The following is a 12,109-nucleotide window of genomic DNA, read 5'->3' on the forward strand; positions in this document are numbered from 1 at the left end:
CAATCCACTGGCTTAGAAGGTGGAAGTCCCGTACCCCATAGTCCTGTAAAGTCCACAGCTGCCCGCTCTGTGCGGTCCATAGCATGGCGTATCCACTCTCTACAAACACTTGCAGATTGTCAGCATCTCGAGGGGGTAAAGGGCATTTCATCCAGGAGAGACACTCCCTGCTAAATGGCCACTGAATGTTCCTGAACCCCTCCCCCAGCTGTTTCTGTACGGCCGCTCCCCCTGCACTCCGCTCTGTGTGAGACACACAGAGCGCAGCTTCCAGCGTCGTGACGCCAGGGGTCATGAAAACAAAAGTGATGGATTGCAGGCCTCAGGAACGGTGCAGAGGGGCAGGGATTGCGGCTACCTGATCCGATCAGACCTTAAAAGCCCTACCTAGGGTTCCCTTTAACCACTTAACGACCATCCACCGCCGATAGCGTTCGAGCAGCCGTTTCCTGTCAGTTCACGGAGCGGGTCTCCGTGAACAGTCTGCGAGCCTCCGGTCGCGGCTCGCAGGCTAAATGTAATCCCCGGCGTTTACATTTTACGGCGCTGCTGTCACAGCAGCACAGTAAAGGAGATCGGCGGACCCCGGCCTCTGATTGGCCGGGGATCGCCGCCATCTGATAGGCTGAAGCCTATTTGAGGCGGTACAGGATCACTGTCCTGTACCGCCTATATTGGGAAAGAGAAGGAGGGAAGGAGAGGGAGGGGGGCTTTGAGGCCCCCCAACTACACACAAATAGCCGGCGGCGATCAGACCCCCCAGCAGGACATCCCCCTAATGGAGAAAAAAAGGTCTGATCGCGCTGCCTGCCACATGATCTGTGCTGGGGGCTGGAGAGCCCACGCAACACAGATCTTCCAAAAATGCAGCGGTCCTTAAGTGGTTAAGCACCCCATCCACTGTAAGATTTGAAGTTTTAATCGATATTAGTTTTCAAAGTGTACATTGGGTAAAAAAAATAAATATATATTAACATATTTTTTAACGTTAATCGATGTAGACAAATACAAATAAAATGATTCCACGTGCCATACACTTGAGTGATAATCAGGGATGGTCAGTGAGATGCTAATCATTTCAAAGGGATGCAGAATGTATGTTAACCTCCTTGGCGGTATAGATGAGCTCAGCTCGTTCATGATCGCCGGAGGGCACCGCTCAGGCCCTGCTCGGCCGATTTTCATAATTATTTTTTAAAAAACATGCAGCAAGCATGCACCGATGCGCCGCTACTCCCCCCCTCCCCCGAGACCCCTGCGCAGCCTGGCCAATTAGTGCCAGGCAGCACTGAGGGGTGGATGGGAACTACGTCTGACGTCACGACGCCGATGACGTCATCGCCATCATGGCGATGGGGGAAGCCCTAAAGGAAATCCCGTTCAGAATGGGATTTCCTTATGGGTAAGAGCGCCGGCGGCGATCGGAGGGGTGGGAGGACACGGAAGGGAGGGCATCGTGTAGCTAGCACTAGGCTAGCTACACGATTAAAAAAAAAAATATTCAAAAAATAGTGCTGCGCATCCACCCTGGCGCAAACAATAGAACGCCAGGGTGGTTAAAGGGGCACTATGGCGAAACATTGTAAAATTTTAAATAGGTGCAAGCATAGACAAATAAGAAGTCGTTTTTTTTCCCCCAGAGTAAAAAAAGCCATAAATTACTTTTCTCCTATGTTGCTGCTACTTCTGTCAGATTTCTACTACCTCCTGTAAGTAACAACAACATAGGAGAAAAGTCATTTATGGCTCATTTCACTCTGGAAAAAAAATGTACTTCTTATTTGTCTATTTTTGCACATATTTGAAATTTTGCAATTTTTCGCCATAGTGCCCCTTTAATTTTATGAAAAATGACAGAGCTCGGAAAGGGGCCCAATAAAATGCAGGAACTGATCATTTTGATTGGTCCCATTCCAAGTTTTCCTTTAGCAGCCAATTTATTTAGAGGCTTGCAAATGCTCCGGGCCAATTTAGTCTAGAACATTTTTTTTATTTCTTATTTGTTACATTTCCCTGCTTCTAATTAGTACTGCTGTAATGTGTATTTTTGGCCACTTGTCACTAGGGGGCATTGTGAGACAATAAATGCTTTCAGTTTCTATATTTTCAGCTAGCAGAGAGACATCAAAGCATTCCAAGAATTTACAGCACAACCAGTTTTGCCGACTGACGTCAAAAGCAGTGTACCGATCTGCTTTATCTCTATTGAAACTGCAAATGGGTTAATTGAACCTTTATTGCATTATATCAGACATTATTAAAGAGGCACTGTAGTGACATATAGTAGGATGTAGTAAAGTGTTCAGGATACCCAAGTTTAGGGTAATTTCAGCATCGGAAACACTTCATATCTCTATACATTGCGGTATATTGGTATGTAGCCCCATCCTCCGTTATACTTAGCCTAGGCTGATTAGCTATGCGGAATTCCCCTTCCAGAGCATTCTGGGAGTCCAAGTATTATTTACACTGACTTTGAAATGCTCAGTAAACAAACATTCCACAGTGATGCACCTGACAGCTGTAACCCAGGATTTAACTTCATCCCAATCAGTAGCTGATACCCCCTTTCCCATGAGACCTTTTCTCAAACGGATCATCAGGGGGCTCTGTACGTCTGATATTATGGTGAAACCCCTCCCACAGTGTGATGTCATGACCATGGTCCTGACAGTCTTCTGTCTGTGAACCCCATTGCATTGTGGGAAATATTGGCCGTTCCCATCTGCCATGCAACCAGTATCTCCCTCTGTGCATATGTGTATCAATAAAAACAAAAAACAACAACAACCTTTTAGCCTATCGCATTGTTAGTGAGTATGGTTATAGATAATGGCAGTTGGTGCTGTCTTTTTCCATGTCTGCCAGTAGTAAAGATGAGGACCTGCAGGCTGATTGTGGCGTAAACAACATGAACAAATGACATGGAGAATATCAATAATTTCTTCATCTCTCTTCTGTTTTGTAACTTCTCACTTTGCAATGTGTCAATATATTTTTTCCCCCTTTTTGTTAAAGTTCCGGTTAGAGATGTCACCACCAGTGATAAATCTCAGAATGTAAATTAGGGAGAAGAAAGGGCAAACACTGACTAAATAATCTATAAATCAATATTGTAAAAGACAAAAACAGCAATATTCTTCATTTTGTTATTTTCACTACAGTCCCTCTATAACAGGGGTAGGGAACCTATAGCTCAGGAGTGAGATGTGGCTTTTCTGATGGCTGCATCTGGCTCACAGTTAGCGGTTGGTTCACTAATCTACACGGCTCAAGCAGCACAGCTTAGTGTGGCAGCGCAAGTAACATTTTCATAGTAGGCACGTTACTGCTGTAGCATTCACTACTAACTTACTCGCGCTCCCCCCAAAACTAACGGCTGCTTCAAATGTCCCACTCAGGACCCTGTCAAGTCCAATGACTTTGTAGGACGAGATCCCCGCACTTTGGCCCAGTAGGCTGCCTAATCAAGTGACAGGCAGCCTATTTGGCTAATCAAAGTGCGGGGATCTCGTCCTACAAAGTGAATCAACCCCCAAGTCAGCTAGCTAATTGTACAGCAGAAGGAAATGGCAGCGCTTCCAAACAGACGCTGCACCTGAATTGACTACCTGCACAGGTATGCAGAGCTCGAATAACGGGCAGATTACACACATTCAAAACAAGTACAGTAAAGGGGGGTGTTAGCTTCAGCGTAGGAGAGTCTATTAGTGATCATTTGTGCACAACTTATGCTGAAGCCAACGCCCCCTTTACTGTACCTGTTTTGAATGCAAGGTGTGTAACCTGCCCGTTAGTCGAGCTCTGCATACTTGTGCAGGTAGTCAATTCAGGTGCAGCGTCTGTTTGGAAGCGCTGCCATTTCCTTCTGCTGTACAAAACTTAAGTATACTTCAGGCTAGCTGCCTCCAGGGGTGTCAGCTTGCATTCAAATTTTACAATTTTCATTAGTGTTAGCACATAATTTGCATCTGATTTGTATTCAAGGTGTGTATTTAGCCCCAAGGGGCTGGGCATATCTCTGGAGCTTTCACTTCACTTGCCTGTGAGCGCTGCCCATTGCTTGCTAGCTAATTGTACAAGCTATTAGTCAGTATTTCTCCTGTCTGGCTCTTGGGAAAATTTCTGATGTTGCTGAAACCCAAGAGAAGCTGAAGATGTGTCTGACACTTCCGCTGCCTGGCGGATCATCTGTATACACATCCCCATGGCAACAGGGACATGAGCCCTCTGCTGCGCATGCGCACTGTGCCAGTTTGAAACGTATTGTATGGCTCTCACAGGATTAGTTTAAAATATGTGACGTTCATAGCTATCTCCAAAAAAGTTCCTGACCCCTGCTCTATAACACCTTATTGACCATCTGTATCGATAAGTGACCTTTCGCCATTATATCATATTACCATCAAGTTATAACAGAACAGTGTCTTTCGGTTTTTTTAAATGGAGTCAGATATAAGCAATTAAGTTTATCACTTCACAAGTGACCTGGAATGAGGCCTTTAGTTTTAGATTATACCCCAACTCACTGTTTTTATTGAATTGACTTATAAACAAAGAAAAAGAAAAAAGTCATATGCCCAGGAGGAGGTGGGGGACGCATACATGGAGTGGTGCTTTAGGATTTCAGGGTTATGGGTTGTATCTGCTCCCAGGAAGATCTCGTTTGTACACATTCTAGCCAGGTCCCTTTTGGAACTCATCAAAAGCAGTGGCAGCTAGGGAAGGAATCTGAGGGCAGGACATGTACAAGGACAATAATGGCGTCACTGTCCTCCAAAGACTACACCATTCTATCAGTGGAGATTTAGATCATTATGTATGCCTTCCTAATCTGTTGTGTCAATAATTGGCGGATTACATGGTTGTCCCATCGGTGTTGCGCGGCTGGAAGCCTTCCCGCCGTGGACTATTAAGATCCCCGCGGGTAGATACAATGCAGCGCACCAGGAGGGTATCGTTCTTAACGTACATCCGCTGCTTGAGAGCCTGGAGGTGCATAAATGTGACGTAACCGAAGCCTTTGGGGTTTCGTGGCATGGAGGGCTTCTGAAAGGCCAACAAGTCTGGTTTAGTTTCCATGACCTCCTCCTGGTCCTGAGGATTGGGTCCTTCTGATTGGTCCAGGATGGAGAGGCGGATGGTCCCCTGGAACGGCCAGTGGAGGAGGCTGTCATACTCGCCCTGCATGGTGTGCACGAAGAGGGAGATGTAGTTGGCACAGCGAGGGGCGCTGGGCATCTGCAGGTGAAGCCGCAAACACAGCTTGTAACCCGGTTTCCCGGTGTAGAACCCTGGACTGTGGATGACCACTGGTTTGTCCTCTTCCTGGGTCTTAAGGTGAGCGCTAAAATTCTGAATCCTCCAGACAAAGACCCCATGATACTGCTGAGCCTCCACCTCAGCAATCTTGTCCTCCAGGTTCCGGATGGTCTGTCTGAGCTCAGTCACATGACCTGTCTGGGTTTCCATTTTGGCTATCAGCTCCCGGATCTGGTGGTCCTGTTTCACCAGACGGGTCTCCAGCTGCTCTATGGTCTCCTTTAGTTGCTGAGTCTCTTGGCTGTTATCGTGTTGAGAAGACATCAGGCGGGAGGGTAACTGGAACACAGAAGGCGGCCCCGGCTCAAACTGGTTGGGGTCCAGAGAGATGTTGGCCATGTGGGTAGTCGGGGTGATGGATGTGCTGAAGCTGCGTAAGGTTTGGGCCATCATCCTCATGTGGACCTGCGTAAATTCCTGCAGATGCTGGGCGAGATCGTTCCTCTGCATCTGGGGAGAGAATTAAAAGGTCAGCTCAACCCTCCACATCAATACCAACAGGAAACCTAAACTAAGAGGACCATGAACCGGGCAATTCCTGATTTCCTACACTACTTTCCTGAATAGTGTTTGTGTTCGAATTAACCCTATCCAATTCAGAATGTCCAAATACTCTTAACGCTTTCCCTGCCAAGCACATACTAGGTACGTTTTGGCAGGGAAGGACATTAACTGCCAACAACGTACTAGGTACATTATCTGGGAGTTTGTGAGCCGGAAAGCAGCTAGGAGGGGGGCAGACATCATTCCTCCCCCCCTTTACATGGGTCCCACTCCTCTGCCTCCCTGTATGGCTGGAGCAGCGGTCGGAGTGTAATCACTCACCTGATCGCGGGCTCCATGCCCAAGTCCTCCGCCGGCAGCCGTCTCCTCTCTACTTCCTTTATGACGCATGATTACATACACATCTTACAGGATCGGGAGGGGGAGAGAGTAGCCTGCTGCTGCCAAAAACATACTAGGTACATTATTTGGCAGCTTGTACGCCGGGAAGCAGCGGGGAGGGAGGTCCAACAACATTCCTCGCTCCACATGGGCCCCCCTCCTCTGCCTCCCTGCATGGCTGGAGCAGTGGGCAGAGTGTAGTTACTCACTTGATCGCTGGCTCCATACCCGTGTCCCACGCCGGCAGCTGTCTCCTCTCTCTTCTTTCTACTTCCTGTATGACGCATAGTAACTACACGTCATACGGAGATCTGGAGAGGAGAAAGGAGCCTGCTGCCGGAGGGGACACGGCATGGAGCCAGTGATCGGGTGAGTAATTACACACCACACCGCTGCGCTCCAGCTCTGCAGGGGGCCACAGGAGGGGGGCTCATGTGGAGGGAGGGAGGATAATGGTGGCTCCCCTCCCCGCTGTGGCCCCTATACCTGCTACCTATACTGGGGGCTCCTATACCTGCTACCTATACTGGGAGCACCTATACCTGCTACTTATACTGGAGGCACCTATACCTGGCTACCTATACTGGGGGTATCTATTCCTGGCTACTTATACTTGCTGCACCTATATCTGGCTACCTGTACTGGGGGCTCCTATACCTACTAGCTATGCTGGGTCGCCTATACCTGGCTACCTATACTGGGGGCATCTATACCTGGCTACCTATACTGGAGGCACCTATACCTGGCTACATATACTGGGGGTATCTATTCCTGGCTACTTATACTTGCTGCACCTATATCTGGCTACCTGTACTGGCGCACCTATTCCAGGATACCTGTACTGGCGGACCTATTCCAAAACAGGAAAAGTGGGCTACCAACACATATCTGGTATCATTGGATTCAGCAGATTCAGGACTTTTACAAACATTAACATTTTTAACCTAATGCATCAGAGCAATTTTCACCTCCCATTCATTCGCTAATAACTTTATCACTACCTATCACAATTTATTGATCTATATCTTGTTTTTTCCTCCACTAATTAGGCTTTCTTTGCGAGGTACATTTAGCTAAGAATTATTTTTTTATAAATGCATTTTAACAGGATTAATAAGAAAAAAATGGAAAAAATTAATTTCTCAGTTTTCAGCCATTATAGCTTTAAAATAATCCACGCTACCATAATTAAAACCTATGTATTTTATGTGCCCATTTGTCTCGGTTATGACACCATAGGGCCAATCAAAGTGCGGGGGTAATGTCCTTTACAGTGATTGGACCCGCAGGGGCTCAGGGCAGGACGAGTGGAGCTCTCATCATTGCCAATTAGCAGGCATAAGTTCGTACCGCTCGCCATGCTACTCTGATAAGGCATGCTAACTCTAAGGAACGTTAACTCTGATAAAGAACGTTAACTCTGATAAGGCACACTATTTGTTATAGTGAATCAACCCCTTAGAGAGAAGGTGAGAGAAATCCCTTGGCAAGGATGTGGTTAATACTCAATCAGGTCGTTATATCGTCTTTTTTTCCCTTTTATTTTCTCACAGGAAGTTGTATTTGTAGAATAAGCAGTATCCCCCCCCCTCCCCCCCCCCCCCCACACACACACACTCTGCTATTGAGCACAGAAAGGGGTGGGGTTTAATAAGGAGGGGACTAAAAGAATGGCAAGCTCCTTCTTTTGTGATTAGGATCTCGCAAGGGCAGGGCTCTCTCCCCCTTTTGTGTCTTGGCAATCATTATACATTTTATTTATCATGTTACTTTTATCACTGTCATTACCAATTCTGTATTTTGTATCTTTTTTGTATTTTGCCACTTATATATCTTGTATATTGGTGTAAACTATTGTCTGTATTATTATGTACCCCATGTTTGTTTCTTACTTTGTACAGCGCCACGGAATATGTTGGCACTTTATACATCAATAATAATAATAATAATAATAGTATTTACAGTCACGATTGTCAAAACACTTGTCTGCCAGTGATGGCTCCAGTTTCAAATTTATTTTATTTTAATTTTTTTAGGGGGGGGGGGGGGGGGGGAGGTTAGAGGGGGAGGAGGCACAATGGCTGGCTGGTAAAGCCCATTTGGGTGATCAAATTTAAAGGACAACCGCCGAAGTGAGAGGGATAGTGAGGGTGCCATATTTATTTCCTGTTAAGCAATACCGGTTTCCTGGCTGTCCTGCTGATCATCTGCCTCCAAACTTTCAGCCATAGCCCCTGAACAAGCATGCAGCAGATCAGAGGTTTCTGACATTATTGTCAGATCTGACAAGATTAGCCGCATGCTTGTTTCAGGTGTGATTCAGACACTACTGCAGCCAAATAGATCAGCAGGATAGCCAGGCAACTGGTATTGCTTAACAGGAAATAAATATGGCAGCCTCTATATCCCTCTCACTTCAATTGCGCTTTAAAGAGAACCAGAGATGAAGCACCCTCTTGTATTTTACCTTATAAATCAGTGGGAACATGACAGTAAACACCTAATCTGCTCTTTGTTTCATTGTTCTCTGTTTAATCTGACTGTTATCACCTCTGATAAGAATCCCCGACTGAGCACTCAGTCTAGCTTTGCTACGGAAAGATTATAGCTGAGTCTGTCTTCTCTGGAGTCTTTTCAAGCCCAAGCCTGCCCCCTTGTGGCTCTGCTATAATGACTCAGCTATAATTATTCCCTGCAAAGCCAGACTGAATGCTCAGTCGGGGATTCTTATCACAGCTAATAACAAACACTTTTAGCAGTGAGGGTGAAACAGAGAGCATGGTAAGTGTTTTCTCTAATGTTCTTACTGATATATATGGTAAAATACACAAGGGTGCTTCGTCTCTGGTTCCCTTTACAGGGACTCTGAGCAATGTCTGTGGGTATGCCTTTAAGCATACCCACAACTAATTAATTACATCCTCACACCTACCAGCATGATGTTTGTAATTATATCCCCCTGGGTTCCTTATATTTCATTGCATTGTGCTGAATGGAGCTGCTGACACTGGGGAAAGTGTCGTCCTGTGTAATACAAGCAACTATGGAAAGATGCATACCATTTTAAAGCTCTCTTTCTCCTCTTTCCAATGATATATAAACCACCACCCTACGCCTTTTAGTTTTCGTTATTTTTGCGATTGAAATCACGGCGGCAGCGATTTTGATCGCAAAATAACGAAAACTAAAAGGTGAAGGGCGGCGGTTTATATATCGTTGGAAAGAGGAGAAAGAGAGCTTCAAAATGGTATGCATCTTTCCATAGTTACTGCACTACTCAGAGTCCCTTTAAAGGAATTATCAAGCAAGCTCCCAGCCCGGGGTCCCCGCATGGTGTTTCGCCAGGCTGTCCTCTAGTGCGCCTGCGTGAGGATCACTGTCAATCAAGTCCACGTAGTCCGGACTGTACTGCGCCTGCGGACAACGTGGACTTGATTGACATCAGCGCTTGCGCAGGCGCAGTAGAGAACGATCTCGAGGTCGGCCTCTGCACCGGTGGGGACCCCGGGCCGGCAGATGAGAGCAGAGCTGCGGTGTAGGATATGTCGGCTACAAGAGGCTGGAGGAAGCCCCAGGTAACTAGATCTGGCTATAGTATTATAAATGGAGTCTCTGGACTCTGATCCATAACAGTGGGTAGAACATCATTTAAGTGGCCAGGGACAGGTTATCCCGAGCCTCCTGGCCAAACTTTATAAATATACTTTTATCCCACTTTGATGAACACAACCAGTTAATTATACTATTAATCTAGAAATAATACGTATCAAGTGTAATCAAAAAGGTATATGAAACTTTCATTAAAATTCTTGAAGAGATATTGCGGAGTTCCGCTTTAACATTCCTGGCCGGCCATGTAGCACACTAGATCTGTCTATAGCAGATAGCTTGATGATTCCTTTAACCCTCATGGCGGTTTATGAAAATCCGCCAGGGGGCAGCAAAGCCGTTTTTTTAAAAGAATTCTTTTTTTTCAATGTAGCGAGACCTTGTCTCGCTACATGATAGCCGCTGCTCAACGACATCCCCTGGAGGGCTTCTCCTGTCATGGCGACGGGCGGGATGACGTCATCGACGTCGTGACGTCAAAGGGGACTCCAATCCACCCCACAGCGCTGCCTGGCACTGATTGGTCAGGCAGCGCACGGGGTCTTGGGAGGGGGGGGGAATAAAAAAATTGGAATCACATGTAGTGAGGCAAGAGGTGATAAAATTAAGGCTAATTAGTTCAGCAATGGTAGGAACCAATTGTGAACATCACACATGGAACTCAAAGTCTTTTGAGCGGAGCAGACTGCCGAAATGATGGTACCATTATTGGAGAAACGTTATCTGCAGATCAGCAAGCTGCTCCTGTATGGACAGGTCACAGACAAGTAATTCCAGCCCCAGTGTCCCAGCATGCCCCAGGGTAGCACCGCCACTGTTGTCAGCAATCCTATACAGCCAAATAACAAGAACATACAATGCAGAGGCTTTCAGGTCGCTAGTGGGATTCACAAGAACGATGGCAGCGGCCCAACATTCCACATCTGCAAATCCGGCAAATCGCTTGACAAGCGGTTATAAAGAGGTGAGCAGTAAAACAGCAGGCCTGTGCAAAAGAGTCATTCCTACCTTCTCTGGGCATCCAAACAGGCTGTAGGTACACGGGATGGGGGCTTTGGTGCAATCATTGTCATAGTGTACAGCCATCTACAAACAAAGAAAACCGTTACACAAAATGGCCACTAGGGATGGTATTATGAAATGAGGTCAACATCCAGAATGCAAGCGCATTGCCCGAAAGATCAAAGTCCCACTGAAGCAGGATTATCAGCTATAAAATCGAATTCCATTTACCCACTGCACTATGTTTATTATGCAGTCTAAATCCTGTCCCTGCATTGCAAGCATTCCAATATAATCATAAATGTGTCTGTTGTAATGAATCTTATCTCAGTCAGCCTGACTATTCTGGTACATTGTCAGGAAGAGGGAAGCTGGTTATCTCTCCTCCCACATTCCTGCTCCTCACTGATTGGCTGAGGGCAGTTCAGTGTGACACAAGGCTGAGAAGGGAAATACACCGGACCTCTCAGCAGAAGCTGCTGAAATACGATCTATGCTGTGCTCACACAGCAAGCTAGATATGACAGTGCAGTTTCTACAGAGCTCAGTGGGAAGGAGGGGAGGCAATGCATACACCATTTCAGGCAGGAGAATAAAAAAAATGAGTAAGGGAGGAAATTGCATTAGGATTGGCTCCAGTCAGAGGCAGTAAAGATGGAAAATGCCTAGAACAGTTTTCTTTTTATTTACTATATAAAAGTCACTGAAATTACTGTGTCCTGGTAACCATTATACATTTTATTCATCATGTTAATTTTATCACTGTCATTACCAATTCTATAATTTGTTTTTGTATCATTCTTTGTATTTTGTCACTAATTATGTATCTTGTATTTTGGTGTACACTATTGTCTGTATTATTATGTACCCCATGTTGTTTCTTACTTTGTACAGCGCCACAGAATATGTTGGCGCTTTATAAATCAATAATAATAAATAATAATAATAGTACAATACATATGTTACGTAAGTAGAACAAGTATTTGTCTCTCTCTCTCTCTCTCTCTCTCTCTCTATATATATATATAGATTTTTTTATTTTTTTTTTCCTGGGAAAGTATAGCTCTCTCTGCTTCTTTAACCTCCCTAGCGGTAACCCCGAATCAGGCTCGGGACGAAAATCCGCAGCTCTGAGCAGTAATCCCGAGATGGATCCATCAGAGTTGTGGAATGTGCTGGGCTGCCGCAGATCTATCAAGCGGTATGATTTTAGGGTCTGAAAGCTTGTAAAAAAAAAAAATTGCACCGCTTTTTGAAAAAGAATCTGGAAAAAATCATATCGCCAGGATTA

The 12,109-nt window shown here is 45.7% G+C and overlaps 1 protein-coding gene across 4 annotated transcripts in view; it reads right to left on the bottom strand.

The window, feature by feature from the left end:
* Window positions 1-4,501: 4,501 nt before the first annotated feature.
* TRAF6 (TNF receptor associated factor 6) overlaps window positions 4,502-12,109 on the bottom strand; it is a 60,205-nt gene continuing 52,597 nt past the window's right edge. For all 4 annotated transcript variants that reach the window (XM_068261359.1, XM_068261360.1, XM_068261361.1 and 1 more), the window contains exons 6-7: window positions 10,825-10,902; window positions 4,502-5,772 (exon numbers count right to left, since the gene is read on the bottom strand). In XM_068261359.1, coding sequence (XP_068117460.1) covers window positions 4,858-5,772; window positions 10,825-10,902 — 993 coding nt within the window. In that variant the 3' untranslated portion in view covers window positions 4,502-4,857. The remainder of the gene's footprint in view (window positions 5,773-10,824; window positions 10,903-12,109) is intronic.

Source organism: Hyperolius riggenbachi, chromosome 11 (assembly GCF_040937935.1).
Source record: "Hyperolius riggenbachi isolate aHypRig1 chromosome 11, aHypRig1.pri, whole genome shotgun sequence".
Lineage (NCBI taxonomy): Eukaryota > Metazoa > Chordata > Amphibia > Anura > Hyperoliidae > Hyperolius > Hyperolius riggenbachi.